The sequence below is a fragment of the Lonchura striata genome, chromosome 3 (genome assembly GCF_046129695.1).
Source record: "Lonchura striata isolate bLonStr1 chromosome 3, bLonStr1.mat, whole genome shotgun sequence".
NCBI classification, from domain to species: Eukaryota; Metazoa; Chordata; class Aves; order Passeriformes; family Estrildidae; genus Lonchura; species Lonchura striata.
The window spans coordinates 5,102,336-5,122,879 of NC_134605.1; the positions used below are offsets into that span (position 1 = coordinate 5,102,336).

At 36.4% G+C, this 20,544-nt stretch overlaps 1 protein-coding gene across 1 annotated transcript in view; it reads right to left on the reverse strand.

The window, feature by feature from the left end:
• KIF6 (kinesin family member 6) overlaps window positions 1-20,544 on the reverse strand; it is a 149,702-nt gene that overhangs the window by 22,043 nt on the left and 107,115 nt on the right. Inside the window, exon 16 of the mRNA XM_077781856.1 lies at window positions 5,144-5,194. Within this exon, the coding sequence (XP_077637982.1) occupies window positions 5,144-5,194 (51 nt within the window). The remainder of the gene's footprint in view (window positions 1-5,143; window positions 5,195-20,544) is intronic.

The following is a 20,544-nucleotide window of genomic DNA, read 5'->3' on the forward strand; positions in this document are numbered from 1 at the left end:
GTCCAAATATAATGCTTATATATATATATTCAAAATTAATTGTCCCTTACTGTTGCAAGCATTTGATTAAAGATTACTTTGGTAAATATTTCTAAAAGTACCTCATATATTGCAATAATTGTACAAAGCAAATTCAAAAGTATCTGTATCTTTGGCAGAATAAAACTTGTTAAAAAAGGCAAAGCAGTACTGGCTTTGAATTTTCATCCAGTTGTGCTATTGGTATCTTTGTCTTAGCAACAATGAAAAATAAATGTCCCTTTAGCAAGCACAATCTTACCTGCTTTCTGTCACTCAGAATTCCTATTTCCTTTGAAATAGACTAAAGAAATTAAACTCATGCCTAAAGAAAATGGCCTTGATGCCACTAGAGGTCATCCTAGGAATAAATATCAGTGTGCTGCATGCGCAAGAAATACAAAACCAGCACTGCTATTTGATACTTCAAGTGCAAAGGTACAGAAGAACATAACACACACAAAGATTGTGAATATCAAAATTTTGAATTCCTAAGAGGAATCTTTCCCTTATTCTGAGACTATTACAAACTGACCACACTGCTCTCTAGCATATTTTAGCCCTTGGATGCCTGGTAGTACTGGGGCCATTGGCTTATCACTTTCAAAAAACAAAACCAAAAAAAACCCCAAAAACCCAACCGAGCAAAAAAAATCAACCAACCAAAAAAAAAAAAAAAAAAAAACAAATACAAAAAACCCCCCCCAAAAAAAACACAAAAAACAAAAAAAAAAACCAAAAAAAAAACCCACCAAAAACCAAGAAAAAAACACCTCCTTGAAATCTTAAAATTATGGACATGAGATTATTTCTCTAAAGTGCTTTATTTAGCACATACATATCATTTTTCATCACCAAGAATGATGGTCTTAAAACAGGCCATCTATTATTCTCCATGGACTATGCTGGATTTATGTGGGAAAACACAAACTGCCAGTTTCCTCAGTTTCTGTCATTTTGTGATTGAAAACACTTGTGTCTCTTCATTTCATGGCATTAGTACAGCTCAAGACTCTTCTGCTTCATATGAAAAAAGTTAAATGTCATCTCAGTTACAAGATGCAAAGCAGTGAAAGAAACCAAGCTCATTTTATTTAAATATGGATTTACTTAAAGAACAGATTAACTCTGATGCAAACCAGCAGTTTGGAAGTGCTATGTGCTTTCCATTCACACAGATCACAGCAGATAAGTTCAAGACAGTCATAATTATTGGACTAATTAATGTTATATATGTCTAGAAGAGGCCGCAATGGTTGCAGAGAGGACTACCATACACTTCCTGAACATACCTTATATCCAGAGCAGGTACAAACCATGGGGGACCTGTATTTCTAGTGGTATGAGCCACATTGGAAGGGTTCAGTGACAGGTTGGATGGAACTTTGGGCAACCTAATGTAGTGAAAAATGTCCCTCCCCGTGGCTGGAGGATTAAACCTCCTCTCCAAACCAAATCATTTTGTGACTCTGGATCTGACACTGGACAACTGGGAGCAGCAGGTCTCCTTTGTAACTCTTCTGATATACATAAAATTGTCAGACAATGTATTTGTGTCTCAGTGTTGGATATGTGCTCGTGGCAGCAGCAAAGCATTGGAGGAATTATTGCTTGAAATCCTTTCCTAAGACTGGCTGGAATATTCCTGCAGGGGTAGCCTGATGCATTCATTATACAGCACTGTCTGTCCTCTGTGCTGGTCATGCTCACTCACTTCCAGAAAGGAAAGGTGAGCAAGCAGAATGAAACGTGCTATAAAGAAACACACAGTAAGGAATTAAAAAAGGCATAGACTGATATTAACATTTTTAGAACAGGCATCCAGCTTTGAAAATGTAGGAAAAGATGGTACAGATAAAGCTGTAAAGGGAAGAAAGATAAGCAGGAATTTCCCTATAGTTGCTTAGAACCAAATATGTGTTACAAATCCAAATATAAAAATAACATGCCAAAATCTTTGCTCTCAGGCATTTGCCACACCAAATCAAATATATTTTCAGGGATTGAAACATATCTGCTGTTTCTGACTTACCTCGTTAGTTTGGTTTTTTATGAGGAATCAGTTTTTCAAGGGAATTTTGCTTAAAAAAGAACTTTGGAACAGCTCTTTGAATAACATGAGAAATACAGAAACTTATTTCTATAATTCAAGTTAAAAAAACTGGAAAAACAAGTTGTTTTCCTATTTGCTTTGGTTGAAGTTTTTAATAAAATATTGATAAAGCTCTGCCTTAATACTGAAATCTGTATAAGAGATGCAAATTCCTTACTAAGACCCACATGTGTCCTTTTTTTTTTTCATTTCAAGTAGATTTACAAAGACAACAGAGTTGGACAGTAATTTGTTCCTAAGAAACCTCCTCAGAAGTAAAAAGGTTTTGCCATCAGGCTCCGCATTTTACAGAAATACTACCTTAAAGCATAAGATAATCCTTAACTAGAATCAAATAAAACACCAACTTTTCTTCTAAAACACTGCAAACCCCAAGGAAGGTTTTTCTTTCCAGTCTTTTCTCCCATCTTTTCCACCCTGAAGCATCTTTGTGACTCAGTGTTTTTGCTGTCAATACTTAGGCAGTGTGCACATTATTTCATTTTAAATACTCCTGAAGTGCAGTTAGGCATGCAAAAGGAACTTTAAATCTGCCTAAAAATGTAAAGTGTGTGAAAGATTTTCATAAAGATAATTAAATTATTTATTTGCATAATAAGGTATTTTTTTGCATTTAATAAAGATGAAAGTCACACTGAGATGGATTCTTGCAAATTTACATAAAGAATTCAATGTTTCTGGTAATGCACTGACAAACTTTGAACATCCTTTTTCTCTGATGATACCTCTCATCTATTTGTGTCCTTTTTTAACACCCAGAATATGGTGTTTTGAAAGAGATAGCTAAGAGCAATGGGCTGGGTAGCAGTGTTTTCCTTCAAAGATAAATCCACATCTTAAGCACAGCCATAAGGGAAATAGACCTACACTCTCAAATTAGACTAGAATAGTTTCTTGAAGAGTTTTAACCATAAAACGCTTTACGTTAAGGAGAAGAAAAGAAAGGCAGCTGGAAGATGTTAACTTAACTTGGTTTCTACTTGAAACAATGGTGTGGTTTATTTCATGTTGGGATTTCAACAGACCCTTAATTAGACTTTTGACCACACAGTTTTCAATTTAAAATGTCTTGATTACATTCTGATCATCAAGAAGTTCCTGGGAGACTTGTCACCTGTTACTCTTTGAAAAAATATTCATCCAGAAATGTAGGCAGGCAAATAATATTCCCCATCTCATAGAATAAATATTAAGTTTAAATATCCAGAGTATTTCAAATAATAATGTAAATACTGGAAAATACTTTGTGAAATTTTGACTTAGTGAGAATAAGCAGACAGCAATGCTCAAAACAAAATGGCAAAACCACACAGGTTGCCTGCTGTGAGGTGAAATACTAATAGAATATTCATACTGTGAATGTATAGCTGGTAAAATCACTACTATGGCATTTCCTAAGGACATGAAAAATTATACCTACCTATGTTATGAAAAACAGCTTAGTTATTGAAAACATCATTTGAAACACAATTTTTCTATGTAGTAAAAAAGTCAGTGTACAAGACCAGATATTATCATTCAGATTGAAACACACATTCAGAATATATTAGTTCATTTTTCAAAACATTGAATAAGGAATTCGCATAAACAGCTGTGCTATGATTTATCTTGATGTAACTTGTAAGTGTTAAAAAAATACTAAATAGATGGTATTCAAATCTGGAGTGAATTAAAGAAAAAATTCCATGTTATTCTGAAGATGGCACCTTTAAACTGAACTTCAGAGGAGGGAAGGGGAGGGCAGGGAAGGGGAGGAGTTGGGCAGGACTCAGCAATCATCTGGTCCTCTTCAGGGCTGACCAAAAGTGAAAGCATGTTACTATTAAACCAGGATGCCCAAATACTTTTGAAACAATCAGTTATGGGACACTGATCACCTGTCAAGGAAACCTGCTCTTGGTAAAGCATTTTTTTCTAATATCATGTCTGAACCTCCCCTGATGCAGCTTTGAACCTTTCACATGTGTCCTGTCACTGAATAACAGGAAAAAGAGACCAGCAATTTCTTCTCTTCCCCTTCTCATCCTGATAAAAAATAACTGAGTTTGATTCTTAGGCTTTTTTGACAGAAAAAAATATTTTTATTGCTGATTTTTAAATAAAAATAAAAAATTATAAATATGTGAAACAATAACATCATCACCAAAGCTTGAGATGCATGGGAAAATTAGAAACAGAAACAGTTTTCTTGTTTTGAAGTAACATACTCACCTGACTTTTGGATGAAAAATAGTCCCCAACTTTTCTCTCTCTTATTAAGAGATAAATGTTTTCTATGTTATGTATACATAGAAATACACATATCAGCTGCAATCTGGTCCAAGTTACCTCCATATTTGATGTCAAGTAGGTCCATAAAGGCACATTTTGGGATTCTTCTATGGATCTAAACTGATTGCCCCAGTGGTTTTCTGTCAAATTTTGGCTGAAGTTTACTGTCCCCAGAGTGGAATTCTCTTATGAACACTCTTAGGCCATTTCAGTACAAAGTCAGGGAAGTCAGCTTAAAGCATCTTAATCCAAATTTGGATGACTACCCTTTTGTGAACAACTTACACAGACAATTTTAGCTTTACAGCTGTGTCAACAGAAACTGCAAGAATAACTTCTCAAATTCAATAACTAGATGTAAGAGAAATTAACTGTATATGCCTTTAGTCCCTCTTGGAATGAGAAAAATTAAAAAGAATGTTAGATTGTGGCAGCATGGCTACTAGCTTAGCCTCAGGACGAATCAATGTCTGTTAGTGGGAATTCAGATTAGACTAATCAGAAACCAAACTCCCAAATCTGTAAGAATTGTGTATTATTTTTCTCAGCACACATAAAAAATAGGCCTTTTTGAGTCAAAATTCAGGCAAAGTTCACATGTTCTTTGTGGCATAGAGTATTGTAGATAAACTGTGGAAAAATATCTGTCACAGAAAATACAACCTGCCTCCCAAACAGATTCAGCCCCCGGGAGAGAGCTGGTCTCTGTTGCACATCCTATCTGAAATGTTACACTCTTACCTAGAGCTGCTCTCTGTATCTGCCTCTGGATTACCTTTCCTTTCAGATGGTCTGTAAAAGACACAAAATGCAAATAATTAGAATTCAAAATGTCAAAAATCAATGACGTCATTGCATATTTCCCACCATTTAAAACTCCCTGCGCTGCTGGCCACTTTAGGAGTTTTTTTGTGATCCATGGGACAAGTTGATTTCTGAGTTCTGTCCTTCTTTCTACTGCAAGTAAACAAGTGGGCACAGTGTGACTCTACATATATTGAGATTTAATTTTCCAGTAAGAAAGACTGAAAATTAAGCATTTACTGTCAAGCACTTTCACAGGATAATGATCTCCTACTGCTAGATACAAAAGAAGTCCAAATGGGACCAGAAGACATATGGAATTCCAAGTGTTTTTCAAACAGACTTAGAGGCACTTAAAAAATAGTAGGTCACTAGTCCACCCATTTGCCAGTGAAAAAATAATTCCCCAAAATCCATTTTTTCTTGTCTGTCCTGCTCAGTTTTAGATATCCCCTGTACTAGAGCCTCTGCAAGTTCTACTGTCCTAGTTCTGGGCAGGGTTAATTTTTTCAGTAGCTGGGAGGGGAGCATGGGGTTTTTCTGTACTACCTCACATCATTGCTGGGGGCAGGGGAAAGGGACACCCTTCTCAGGAGAAGGGTCAAATAAACATGGCAGAGGGAGCCATCCTATATTGTCTAATATCAAGGAGATTTTCTGTGTGAATTGTTTCTTTTCCTGTAGCCTCTGTCATTAGCATTGTTGCTGTTACTGTTCATTTTCTTGTCTCATTGCTGTTTCCAGTAAATTGTTTTTATGTCAGCCTATGATCTTTGCCTTTCTTACCTCAAATAATTCTCTCCATCCCACCACAGCTCAGAAGGTTGGGGGAGAATGGGGCAGTGAGGGACAGCACTGTGTGGTTTGGAGAGTCTTGGTGGGGGCACTGAGTTGGACAGTAAAATTCTTAAATCATGGCAACTACTCAACAGGACTCACTGTGTAGATGGCACTGGTTTTCAATCAAAAATTAACCAATCCCATTATATCAACATTCCTAGTTAGACTCCCATGCCTCATGCAACTAATTTTTATCCTTCTTTTATCAATTTCCTACCTGATCTATGACAATGGGCCAGTTCCCAATTATTCCAAACAGTAATTAAATTACCATGAGGGAAGCCATTATTCAAATACATTAATGGAACAAATAAAGGAAAAACATATCCTTAAATATAGAATTTCAGCAGTAAATGTATTCTGAAGAGGGATGGGATTATGTCTCTCAAGTTTTCAAATTAAAACAATTTCTAAGCAGAGATTTTTTCATAATATTTACTAAGATGTAAATCTGGATATCAGGGAAAGAAAAAAAATCCATGCTGGATTCACTTTTTCCCCCCCAGACCTGTGATTTCCTATATCATATTAGTGTGCATTGTAAATTAAAAATATAATTTTGCTTACAAATGAAATCTTGCAGAGTATGCTAATCAGAGGGAAATTAAGTAATTAGAAGTTGGCAAATATGTAACCAGAGAATATAAAAAGCCATTTACATTCACAGGTCATGAGAATTAGATAGTTCTGTGAACACAAAAGAACCATAACACATTGAATTTCCTTGGAAATGATGAGAATAGTTGTTAAATATTTAGTAGCATTGTAGGAAATGTATTATTTGAAATACATTGCAGTATAACAGTCAAGTTTTGTTGTTTTGAATGTTCATAGAAAACAAACAAAAGAAAACACTCTACCAACCCTTTGACTATAAAATAGACTTAGAGTTGTATTCTTCTGCAGAAGAAGTTTTAATATTTCAAATTATTTTTAATTAAACCATTGACTTTTTCCAAAATTAAAGTTACCTGTAAAATTGGGAAAATGTAATATGTAAAATAAGGAAAAGCCTTCAGCTACTGAGAAACAAGTTAAGTGAAGTAGCTGACTTCATCTAACACTGTGATAAAAACAGATAAATCCTTCCTTTCAGCTGTACCAACACTTGACCAAAAAAACCACATTCCATTAAATAAGTTGATTCCTGTAACTATAGAAATCAAATGTCTTGATTACTAATTTTTACTGATAAAAACCAGGTTGAATGATCAATATTCTTTTTGAAAGCTCTATAAAGCTACTCAGTTGATTTCAATACTCAATGAAATGTGATTAAACATGCTACTTTTTCCTCAAATTGCTTTTTGCTATTCTGACTATATAGATCCTTGTCTGCTATGGCACTGTTTCAAACAATGTGGTGTTACTCACTCAATATTGAGCCATGAGACACCCGTGAAATGATTTATAGGAACCTTGAAACTTATTTCAATAGATTACCATTAATCAATAGATTACCATTAATTACCTCATAACAGAGGTACCTCAGAAACAGTCTATACATTTATCTTTGTGTAAGGGATCAGAAACTCTCTTAAGCACTGTGAGCTGCAAAAGCCAACAGCCACTGTCATGTGAAAAAAATGGTTCCAGTAGGGACAACAGGGTTTTCATCAAGAGCCATCTGAAAATAAGGGTGACATATAGTTCTCAATTTTGTCAATAAATGTCCTTCTGTAATGCTGCTAGAAACAGATCATCAGCAATCTAAATGTTTCGCATTTCAAGTGGCAACAAGGCCAATGGAAAAAAGCAGGCCAAACAAGTCAATGAGAGTCAGATCAAGCAGACAGACAAGAGCTTGCCATCAGTATGAAAATGTGGAAACACAAGAACATTGAGACTGGGTTTTAAATTATCATGGCCAAGAGGCTTGTCTTTCAATTACACAGAGTTTTCTCTGAGCACAACTGGGATAGACAACAGAGAGGCTGCAGAAGCTCTATTTGTATTGTGAGCTTTGTCAGACCATCCAGCAGTGTGAAATGATCCCAAATGTTCTTCTCTCCCTTCACTGGCCTTTGTACACTTCTGCTCCATCCATGGACATGGACTATGATATTACAAGAAATCTTCTATTTGGCAGCTTTGTGAAGGAATGAGAAGTTTGATCAGACCACCCGTAATCGGAGAGGAAACCAAAGAAAACTTCTCCACCAACTAGAAAAATAAAACTTCAGCCTTCCTATTCTTCTAGCAAAAGAGTTTTCTTTTTCTTCTTTAAATAGAAATAGAAAGATGACATTTATCCAATTCACAGAGTTCAAACTGCCTTTTCAGGGCAGGAAAAACTGTATTTCATTTCCCAGAAAACATCCTGAGGATAAACTGAAATTGTATTATGGGAAAAGTAGACCAAACACGAGTTCAGATTTGGGGGACAAGGTAGTATCATGAGGCACCTGACTATAATTCCATACTAGTACTTACCCAGACAGATATGATTTAATCATTCTATTTGTCTTAATCCAATTTGAAATTTGACAGTTTGTTTAGATTTCATTTGGGGAAAAAATGTTTTCACTTAGAAGCTTTTATTTTTGACAAACTTAAGATTTTCTGTATATGTTTTTGATTAATGTTGTTTTGTTTTCACTATAAATACTTGTAGGGGAGAATGAATGTTTATGACCTGCTCTACTTTCTGCCTCTGAGAACACCATTTCCCCAATGCTAGGCTAGAAGTTCATAAGGGATAGAAGCAGGGGATGATTCCAGTACTGTTGCCTGCACAAATCTTCCCATATAAACAAAAGGAAGATTTCAGTCTTAAGTATTGCCAGTTCTACAATCTTTATAAGCACAAATATATACCCAAGGAAATATTAAGAATCACATTCTCATAAAAAACCATACCATGTCCTCTGATTCTAAGTGAAAAGTTGTGGAAGAGGTAGTGCTTAAATGTGGCTTGCAAAAATTGAATTTAAGATGTGGATAACATCTCTCAACATATGGCTAATGATATTTTCTGAAGTTTCACCAAACAAGAAGCTAAAAATAGGTCTACAGCTGATACCAAATAATTTTTTCCAGCAGAGTCATTCTTCATCTGGAGATAACAGTCCCAATAAAATGTTGACTGCTGCAACTCCACACGTTTTGGCAAGAAAAGTAGTTTTGTGGAATTTAAGAATTCACTCAGCATGCAGCCAGCTGTCATTAAGGCTGTGATAAATCTGTTGGTTTTGGCCTGCATTTCTGGAGACATGTAGGTATGGAAAAGAGGTGAGCTGGTAACACAGAACTTCAGTTTTGTGACAGGAGAAAAAAGCAAGGAGGGTGATGGAGAGGACAAAATGGAGTAGAGAAATCTAATTAAGAGTGATGTAAAGCAGAGGAGAGGATCCCTTTTGGAGGCTAAATAGGGCAGAATACATAAATTGAATAATATGGATGTCCTTTAACTTCTTGTCTTTGCATTGTTCCAGACTGTCTCAAGGTTCTGAATTTATCTTCCAATAATTTCAGACAAGGAATGCTTTAACCTGAAGAATATGCTTTGGGACAATGCAAAAGTGAATATGTTACAAGTAAAAACCCCCACTGATTTAAAAAATATTTTTTTTGTTTTGTTGGGTTCATGTTACAGGTTTTAAAACTTCTCTTATGTTTTATTAGATCCTCTGTAAATATATAAGCTTATAAGACCTTATATATTTATAAGGTTTATAAGAATTGATAACTATTATAAGGTTTCAAAGACCACTAACTCAAGAAATGACAGGCTAAAGCCTTTGTCAATGACTTCTCATTTCTTGTTAATTTTTAGCGCTTTTCTATTATTTTACATTTTTCAAGCCTGCATTTATCTTAATGCATCCTTTCATCATGGAGATCCTGAAACCTTTACACATCAAATAGGATGCTGCAGGTTTCACTTTCATTATTGTTAAATCATTTTTGGTCTTACATAAAATATCTAGCAGAACATCCTCCTATTCATCCAGGGCATCTGATTCCTGGAATTCACCCTCCAGGGCTCTTGGGGCCCTAATCACACTATATGGTATTAGATGTTGCTTTTTTTTATTCCTGTTTCTCACATTGCCACACCATTCCATAACCTGGAGGTGCACAAGAAGCTGCGATGGAACACAGCTGGGACAGCTGACCCCAATTGACCAAAGGGATATTCCACACCATGTGACATCATATTTATTTTAAAAAAAGATAAAGGGAATTAGAATGAAGCAGAGCCATTTGGAATGACAGTACTTGTCTTTCTGTGTCACTATTAGGACTGAAGGAACGCTGCTTTTCTGGAGATGGATGAACACCTTGCTGTCAATAGGGAGTGAAGGAATTCCTTATTCTGCTTTGCTTGCACACACACATTTTGCTTTACCCATTAAACTATCTCTATATAGTTTTATGAGTTTTCTTACTTTTACTTTCCTTATTCTTTCCCCAGACCCACCAGAGGGAAGTGAGCAAGAGGCTGTGTGGTGCTTTTTTGCCAGCTGGGTTTAAACCATGACAGGAAATAAGTGGAGGTTTTGTTTGTAATGCAATGCCCCTATATTTGCTGTTGGATTCAGCTACCACCCAACTATGAAAATCAACTCAATACTCTGAAAATATTAAATCTGATTCATGAAGTTGCATGCCCCCACTCAAATCAGATAAGAAATCCTGCTGAATGAGCAGAAATTAAAGATGCATATTCAGCAAATAATCACTTGGAGACAGAGGGGAGCAATCACATAACTTCCATGAGCCTTGTACAGATATATTTTTAACTGTACTTGAGGTTAGAATTGTAACAGCTTACAAAGTATTCCTGAAAGTAGGAGACATTGAACCCAAGTGTAGATATTCAAATGGAACAATTTCTCAAACTAAGAAGATTAAACAGAGGTAGTTATAGGAAATCTTACCAGATGTGTTAGAATACTTTTTAAAATCTGGTGATGAAATTGTATGAGAACATAGTCTGTGATAAAAAGTGTCTGACAAGAAAAGTCATGGAATGAAAGAAAATATTTTGTTCTAATGCAAAGTCCTGCAGCACTAAGACCAAATAAACAATTCAGCCTTTCTCTGACCCAGAGAAATATTTGGGACAAATTCTGAATCTTCTTTTCAAAATTTGTCCTTCCCCAATGGCAAAAACATGTCAGTTGGCTCTATTAGGACAATGTGCAGAGACAAAGTAGTCTGCATTAGTAAACTGGCTCAACTCTATGTCTGATGGAAATGCTTTATTTTGGAATACACGGTTTGCCAAATCCCCATGTAATTTGATAGCTTCTCATTTTCAGAAAGCCCTTGGTGGCATCAGGGAGGAAAACATATTCTTGCGTACTCAGGGTCTCTCTGATGCACATGCATTTTTCCAGGTGTGAAACAAGGGCCTCATCAGCATTAAAAATATATAGATGACCTTATACCTGAACACCTCAGGTAACATACTGCAGAGTATAACCTGCTACAGCAAATTTCTGCCTTCTGTGTGGGTTTAAGATTTTACTGCCTCTCCTTTCTCCTCTTCCCTCTTTCTTCCCTCCATCCCAAAGTTTGCTGTCAGAGGTCAATGCCCCACAGCAGATAATATAGAAGGAAATGTCTGCCCATGTTCTGGCTGCTCTAGCAGAAGAATTTGGAGCATCAGTACAAGCATACCAGCAATTTAAGATGAGACATTGTCATCAACTCAACTACAAGGTCTGAAATACAAGTAAACATTCTCTTTTTCCAGCTGGGAAGAAAAGAATGGAGAAAGTAAATTCCAGCAAAGAGATGGGCCAGATCATTGGGAGCAAGGAAGCTGATGGGATTTAATAGAACTCTGCTGTCAGAGCTCCCAGGAAGGACAGCAGGTTTAGAATTTGAAGCAGATCCTTGACTTCCACAAACTCATAGTTGCAAATCATAGCCTCAGCTCAGCACATTACCAAACACACATGGAAATACAGTTTTCCCAACATAATCTCCTTCCTTGGAATTTAAATATCCCAGATTCAAATGGATACATTTTAGTATGATGTAGGATAATGCATATTTTGAGATTACTCTTTATAACATCTGTCTGGGGCATGTTTCCTTCCTTGCTATACTCAATTGAAACCATAATAGGTTTTATTAAAACATTTAATACCTTCAAACATGATCAAATTTAAATATGGAAAGCTTATGGAATAGCAGTCTCTTCCAGTCATTGCTAGTGGATGACAATGTACTTGACTTCTCAGAAAGAATTTCTTTACTGAAAGGGTGTTCAGGCATTGGGATGGAAAGTCCAGGGAGGTGGTGGAGTCACCAACCCTGGGGGCATCCAAGAAAAAACTGAGCATGGCACTTACTGTTATGGTCTAGTTGAAAAGATGGTGATTGGTTAAACGTTGTACTCAATCATCTTGTGGTTCATTGAGCTACTCAATATACAGTCCTCTAAACTCTTGACCCATTTCAATGCACTTACTTCTAACCTCCATATTAAGCCTCCTCCCCTTTTTCTTTATGTTCTTGTTAATTCTGGCCAGATTACTTCTGTCCCCTCACAAGATGATGACTTACACTTTATGATTGAAGGACATCCCTGATTATTGTTTGGCCTGCAATTCCACAGCATCCTTTATCCCACATCCCAAGTTTCTGTTTTTGTTTTATTTTGGTTTTGTTTGTTTGTTTGTTTTCCTAATAGCCTTTCATACATTCTAGCTGCTAAAGAACAAAAAACAGCTTTGGTAGGGTTAAACAGCAAAACTATCCAGAAACTGACTTTATTTTCCTGCTGACATCATTCTGGACCTCTATCTTCCTCTAAGTACAAACTGTCATAGGCTACATAGGCTTTAATTATTGAAGTGTTCCCAAAGGAATGCTTCAACACTTTTTCTAAAAATCCAGATACTCAATACTGGGACATCTAGGATAACTAACATAAAACACTAAGGCCCCTGGACTGCAGCTCAGCATCTCCTTGAAATTGGAAATCATAACCTGGATGCTTTCCTAATTTAAAAGCAAATGCTTGGACCTTTATTTTCATGTCCCAAGGTTGTCTGTCAATACTTATTTCTGACCAAGCATTTTTAGCCAAGCATGCATATATAGCAGCAAGCATGCTTCGAGGGACTTCAGCAGAAGCACACATTATGTCTGGATACTCCATGGGGAGTGGGTGGGCAGCTCAGCCAATAAAGCAGTACTTCTGTTTGTGCTGTAGCAATGGCAATTTGTTACATTCAGAAAATAATTGAACAGTTTTTGAGAGGGGATTTATTTGTTTTTGTTTTTCCTGGATAGCTCTCCTGAATTTAGGTATCTAAATTTCACTTAAACTATACCTTAGATGCCAGAGTGCTATTTTAGGTATTGTCCAAAGTGAAAAAATATTCTGTTTATCTTTATATGGTAGAAAAGAAACAGAAATTAAGCACATCTGGAAACTATTGTTCTGTTGTTTATCACATCTATTTGTTCATGAATTAAATATTAAGCTGGTCCAAAAAGCATGACTGAAAAGCAATGCCATATGGATAAGGAGCCACAATCTGTGAATTTTGTGCTCTGGATGCTTGTATGATTAAATGCTGATTATCTCTTGATTATTTATTAGAAATTAATGTGAAAAGAAAGAATAAGGAAAATAGAGAAATGGCTTTGTATACAGCTCCTATCCTTTTCACATTTCCAAATATGCAAATTTTAGAAGTATAAAAAATAAATAAAGGGTTCTTAAAAGCACAAACAAGCAAAGTCAAAACCAAAGGATTTTACCCCCCAACAAGTTTTCTAGTAATAATACACTGGTCTCAATTAATATTTTAGGCAGTTAGTATATCCAAGTTTCAGATTAACATGGATATTTTCTGTTACACTGCCTTCATGGCTTTGTAATTTCTATGCAACAATTTGATGTCCAGTTTCATTTTGTGACATGTCTTCTGGCCAGAGCTGTCCAACATAAAATTAAATATAGAATTCCAGGGCTCACTACATACTTCAGTTTCAGAAACTTAAAATTTTGCTCTTACCAAAGGAATTGCCCTGGCATTGAGCACATTGTGCCATGTAACTTCTGGTCAGATGAGACAGACTGATATTAAGAATCTGATAGATATGACACAAAATTAAAAATAAAATAAAATTTAAAAAATTACTATGTTGAAGCTGATTAGATATGCTACCATGTTTTGAGGCCATGCAGATAAACATTTCAGGGTGATGGAAACAAGTCAGAGTAAGAATGAGTGTATGACACATTTTTTGATTCACATTTACTTGTAATATACCTAGCAAACCTTTGAGAAGTGACTTCTTGGGTGTCAGATAGTAGCAACCCAGTAAAATCTGGAATAGCTTCCTGTGAAGATACAGCATATATTCACTGTTGTGGGTAAGCCCAAGACTGCTTCTTGAATTGGTCAGCAATTTAAAACACAACCTGATTATATATAACTGTTGTAATGATGCAATCAGATAAGAACAGACATCTTCCCTCTGCCTTAAAATAAGTGCATGACAAAATCTTCATATTACAGCTATTTGCTGTTGATTGCATTCCTTCTGCAACATTCACAACCAACTGTAGTGTCATTACATGATCTAGGAACTAGTTTGATTAGGAAAAAAGCAGCTATCGTCTTGTAGTATGTGTAGGTCTCTACGCCTATACTACAAGTCTGCATGAATGCTGTCTAGATGTGTAAACAAACCATGAGGCACTATGAAAATCAAATTTCTCTTTCTGTGCTCAGGAAGGAATATCAGTCTTGGGCAGTACTACTCTGAATAAATGGAGATCTACTTTGCTAAAATTTGAAGGTTTGATTTTTCACTGTTAAAATGTCTGGCCATCCAATACTAAAGACTTAAATGACTTGGATGCAGGACTTGAGGGAAGACTAAGTTTACTGATGACACTAAATTGGGATGAGGTATTGGCTCCCTTGAGGGCAGAGAGACCCTGCAGAGAGACCTTGACAAATTAGAGAGATGGGCAATCACCCACTAGATGAAGCTCAATAAGGGAAAGTGCTGGATTATGTACCTGGCATGGGGCAAACCTGGTTGTCTGTATATAGTAGGGAATGAGAGGCTGGAGAGCAGTGCTGCAGAAAGGGACCTTGGCTCTTGGTCTGTGGTAACTTGAAAATGAGGCAGCAGTGCCCTGGCAGCCAGGAGAGCCAAGCATGCCCTGGGAGCATCGGACACAGCACAGGGGGAGGATTAGGTGGGATATCAGGAGAAGGTTCTTCACCCAGAGGGTGGTTGGGTGCTGGAACATGCTCCCCAGGGAAGTAGTCACAGCCTCAAACCTCACAGAGTTTAAGAAGCATTTGAACAATGCTCTCAGGCACATGGTTGTCACTCTTGGTGTTGTCCTGTGCAGGACAACCTGTGTCCTGTCTCAATAGTCCTGATGGGTCCCTTCCAAGTCAGTATACTCTGTGATTCTGTGATCAAGAAAAACTTTTTGTACAAAAGATTGTAGGCTTTAACACACACCTCATAATATAGTATCAACTATCACCTAGCATTTTTTCTTCAAAAGAGCAAATTTAACAGATTGACATAAGAACATACTATAGCTTAATAAATAGCCTAATAAAACAGCAAAATGTAGCGTAGCAACCTAGCAATGACTAACTATTTTCAGTCAAAAGACAACTTGCAGGCAGAAATATGTTACTGAGTACTTTTCCAAGTTTATAGTCAAAGCTTGATTAAATCCAATGAGCCTGGTCAATTGGTTTTAGTTACTCTAGTGAAACCGTAAGTAAAAAATGTTTACTTGGTTTCTTCCTGAGCATAACTTTTTCCCCTGAAAATAGTTGTAAAGAACAGAACATCATTTGTAATAATTAGAAAATGGTTCCTACATATGTACATTCCAACTTAGAGCCAAAGAAAACATTAACATCTTGGGCCTGGAGTGACTGCTACACTAATAAGGTTCTTCTGTTTAAAGAATAGCACACCAGGGGAGCATAATAGAGCTGTTCAAATGAGTTCGTTCAGTTTGGTATTTTCTGAATAAGTCATTTGACAAATCATGTTTTCTCATTCTGAAGACCCATTCAGAATGCATACTGTAACCCTGGGGCATTGCCTATTGTTTGAAAGTAAAAACAAACATATGCAAGCGACTCTGAAACAATGGACAATATTTAGCATTGCCATTAACATATGCATTTCCCCCTGAAGCCAAAAGACTTCTACCTTCTGAAATAGGTTTGCTGAGTGCTACTGCAAAGACTACTTTATATTGCCAAAGATGGTATCCTCTTCTTATATGGAGAAGCAGAAAAAAGAAAAAGGCCTCGGCAAAGCTACTAGAACTGCCTGGTTCTCTTAGCAGTCTCATTTACTCCAGATCAGATAAGAAAAATCCTACACCAGCAAAGGAATGAGGGAAATAGAGCAATGCCGTGTGTCCTTCTCTCTTTTCTGAAAATGGCCAAAGCATGACTGTGCTGCAGCAGCAGAACAGACACAGCTCTGGCACAGCTGCCATAAACCTGTGTACCTCTGAAGGGAGAGAGCCTGCACCACCCACCTGCTGGACATGCCAGCCTCACAATAAACCGGATTTTACTGCTCTCCTTGGGGTTAGGGTTATGCTTAGGGTTAAGGCAGAAAAAACTTGAAAGTCCAGAGATCAGGGACAGTACACAGGAAAAGGTATGCCAAGGAGACCATGGCAATAAAACAACATTGCTCCATCCATACCTTACACGGTGAAAATTCTCACATGCTTGGTATCCATGCCTAAAAAAATAGTCATTTTTTTCTGATAAAACTAGGGAAAGGCTTAAAAAAACCAAAATGCCTTTGAACATATCTCCTTTCCAGAGTATCAGTTACAATTCTTTCTCTGATTTCAAGATTTAAATTTCTTTATGGAAAGAAAATTCTTCCTTTGCAGAAAATAAATGAAATGTTACAATTTCAAAGGGGAACAATTTGGCAAGCCTTGGTCCATTACCTGCAATTCATGGCATCCCATGCAATTTCATTGTTTTCCCTTTGGTGAAAATTTTTTTCATAGACATGTAGTTTATAGATATGTTCTCGTCTTGTAATTTGACTCTGTTGCCAGATTCTGTTTCAGTAAGGCTAATTTTAAGAGGAAAAATTACAAACACTCAGAAAAGGAGATATGATGAAATAAAATGCAATTAAAAAAAAGAAATTTGGAAATAGAGAGCCGACAGGGAAATAGAAAAAGATGAAATTAAGGGCCAAAAAAGGACCAAAACTTATCAAAACTAATCTCACTGAAGTTGTAAAATCAGTAGAAAAAATAAAACAGGAAGACAGAAAAGACAGGAGGAGAAGAATTGAATAAAATTATCTGACTAGTCTAAAAAAAATAAAAATTGCCACCAAAGGGAAAACAATAAAAAGACATGGGATGCCATGAAGTGCAAGGATATGGACCAAAATAGAAAATAAAGTGTTACAAATACTTGGGAAAGGTGATATGATCAAATAAAACACAATTGAAAAAAATAGAAAATTTGGACATTTAATGACAAAAAGCAAATGGACCAGGATGAAATGAGTTGCAGTGAAAAGGAACAAATCTTACCTAAATAAACCTCACTGAAGTTGCAAAATCAGGGGAAAAAAATCAGAGAAGATTCAACAAAAGAGACAGGAGAAGAATTGAATGAAAAGACCTGCCTAATTTAAAAACATATAAAAATATTCACTGATGGAAAAACAATCAAGAGGCATGGGATGCCATAAAGTGCAGGGATATAGAGTAAAACTTACTGAGATAATGCTCATTGAAATCACAAGATTGCAAACAGAAAAAAAAATGTTACAAACACTCTGGGAAGAAGATAGGATCTAATAAAATGCAAATGAAAAAAATAAGAACATTTGGAACTGGAGTGATGACAGGCAAATGGACAGGGATGAAATGAGTTGCAGTGAAAAGAACCAAATCTTACCTAAATTAACCTCACTGCAGTTGAAATATCTGATGAAAATATCAATAAGAAATCAGAAAAGACAGGAAGAGAATTCAATGAAATGATCTGCCTAATTTAAAAAATAAAAATAAATCTTCACTGAAAGGAAAACAATCAAAAGGCATAGGATGCTTCGAAGTGCAGGAATATGGAGCAAATCTTACTGAGATGATTCTTATTGAAACCACAATATTTCATTTCCTTTTCTGAAAGGAAGAGTTCTTGTGATTTCAATGAGGACAAATTCAGTAGGGTTTGATTCTTTTCTTTGCCGTTTATACATCCCATGCCTTTTTATTGTTTTATCTTTGTTTTACCTTTTTTTTTCATCTCTTTTAATAAATTTTGTCTCTTTTCTCTTCTTTTAACTTCAGTCCCTTAGGTTTTATTTGGTATCATTTTGGTAGGTTTTGGAGCATTGCATTTATAAAGGAACGTCCCACTTCCCAAAGATTGCTCCCTCAACATCTTTGTTCTTGGTGCAATTTATGTTCCAGACAACTGGGCAAGAAACTGCTTCTGCTGCTGCACTTAGGGTTAGGGTTATGCTTACAGTTTGTGTTGAGAAAACCACAGAGCCTTGAAGTCCATGGAAATTGCAACTAGAAAATGCATGCTAACCCCAACATTGCTCTCTTCACACCTTGGCACCACCCACAAGATGGAAATTCACCTTGAAAATTTTGATTTTTCTGCTCCACTTAGGGTTAGGACCTATAACATATACCATGCCTATTGTAAGTATAACAAAGACAGACTTTCTCTACTGTTTCCTGAAAGGGATAGTAACACTTCACAGACTTTTATAATAGACTTTATAATTTTGTCTGGTTCTCTTTCTTATTTGCACATCTTACTATCAGCTTTCTGGGGACTCAGTTCAGCTAAAAGTATTATTATTACAACTGCACTACTTCAAGACAATTATAACTTTGCTCACTTGGCAGAGATTTTTTCAGATTCTAAAAAAAATTTTCACGTGAATTAAAATATGATCTGTCGATTACAAACAAGGTAGGTAATTGATTACTCTCGCTATGAACACAGTGAAAAAGCAAACAGACAAAAAAAAACATTAACATGAACCTTTCACTGAAGTGCTAGCAAGAAAGAAAAATACATTCCCATCTTTCTGCTTTCTATTATGATCCAACTGGATGCTCAAAGGACAAGAAAAGAGGTTGTGAAAATGTTCATCACAGCATTGAGTCTGCCCCAATAGGACAGTAACCAGTTACCTGCCAGGCCTGTGTGAAAGTCATGACACCTATTCTGCCTTGAGAGAGATCTTCCAGAACACACTGGGAAAGACCACACCATTTTAGATTATGCTTTGCTGATCCATGGTTAACTAGGCCATAGAAATCACGCCTGAAGTGCTAGAAAAATAACCTGAACAGAATCAGGATGAAAGTAAGCTATTTTTCATCATGGAAAGAAGGAAATATATTAAAACTGAAGGATTTGTAGGCAAACAGGAAAATAAGATGCAGCATTCTACAAAGCACAGTAAATTACATTTCTAACAAAGAAGAAACAGCAGATGGTGACAAAGTAGTTAAGAAAATATCTTTAGAAACTCAGCTGTTTTTCTGTGTTTTCAATTTCTTGCTTCTAGCAATCAAAATTAAACATTAAAAAAAATTTATTCCAAAACTGCTGTCATAATGGCATGAAACTTAGATATTTATGGAAAACAAACACATGTAGGAACTTTGTTTTTTTCAGCATTAAGTGGCCAAACCATTGGGCCAAGAAATTAAGGAGAAAGATTCTGAAGACTGCGTCTGCCATGCTGAATGGCTTCAGCTTTAACAGCTACTGCTATTTTTGGTAGACACATAAACATGCCTCATTTATTACAAAACTGCTTTGAAACTGACCTGCAGATCAGAAACAGACTGGGGCTTCTAGGCATTGGGCCACATTGAATAACATCCCAGCTGGGAAATTACATCTGGGGGACTGTTTGTCCCCATGGCCTGTTTTCTCTTCTGTTTTTCTCACAGATGGCTGCAGGTTTTGCAGAATAATGTCCTTTGTTATGTTAGGTATAAGCCACATCACTCAAGAGTGAGCAACATAGTTATACACCTGAGAAGCACAGTTACACACCTGAGATGAAGGATGGAAGAAATAATGTTTGTGTACTATTTTCTGATACAACTTGTGTCCTGATACCAAGACTGCTGTCTGTTAAGTGACAGAGTACATCTGTAATGTACAGGCAGCATTCCAGGAGAAAAGAAATCAGCAGAAAATATGTGTTTTGAAGTTTTAATTTTCCATGTATATCAGTGCAGGACAGAAGTGGTGAAGCAGCAAGCAGGCTGCTCAGAGAGCTTCCAGTCTAAGTTGATGTGTTTTTGTCAAATCTCCAACTTCTCATAATAAACTACTGTTTCAGCTTCTTCTAGATAGCTGATCTGGCTGTTCATCTGGAGTTTCTCAGGTACTGAGCAATCCAGCTAGGGATGCTGGACACATAAATCATGGTACATGCAGCCTGCCACTGAACTGGCTTTGAAGAAGGCACACACAGCACACCTGGTGGAGAATGTG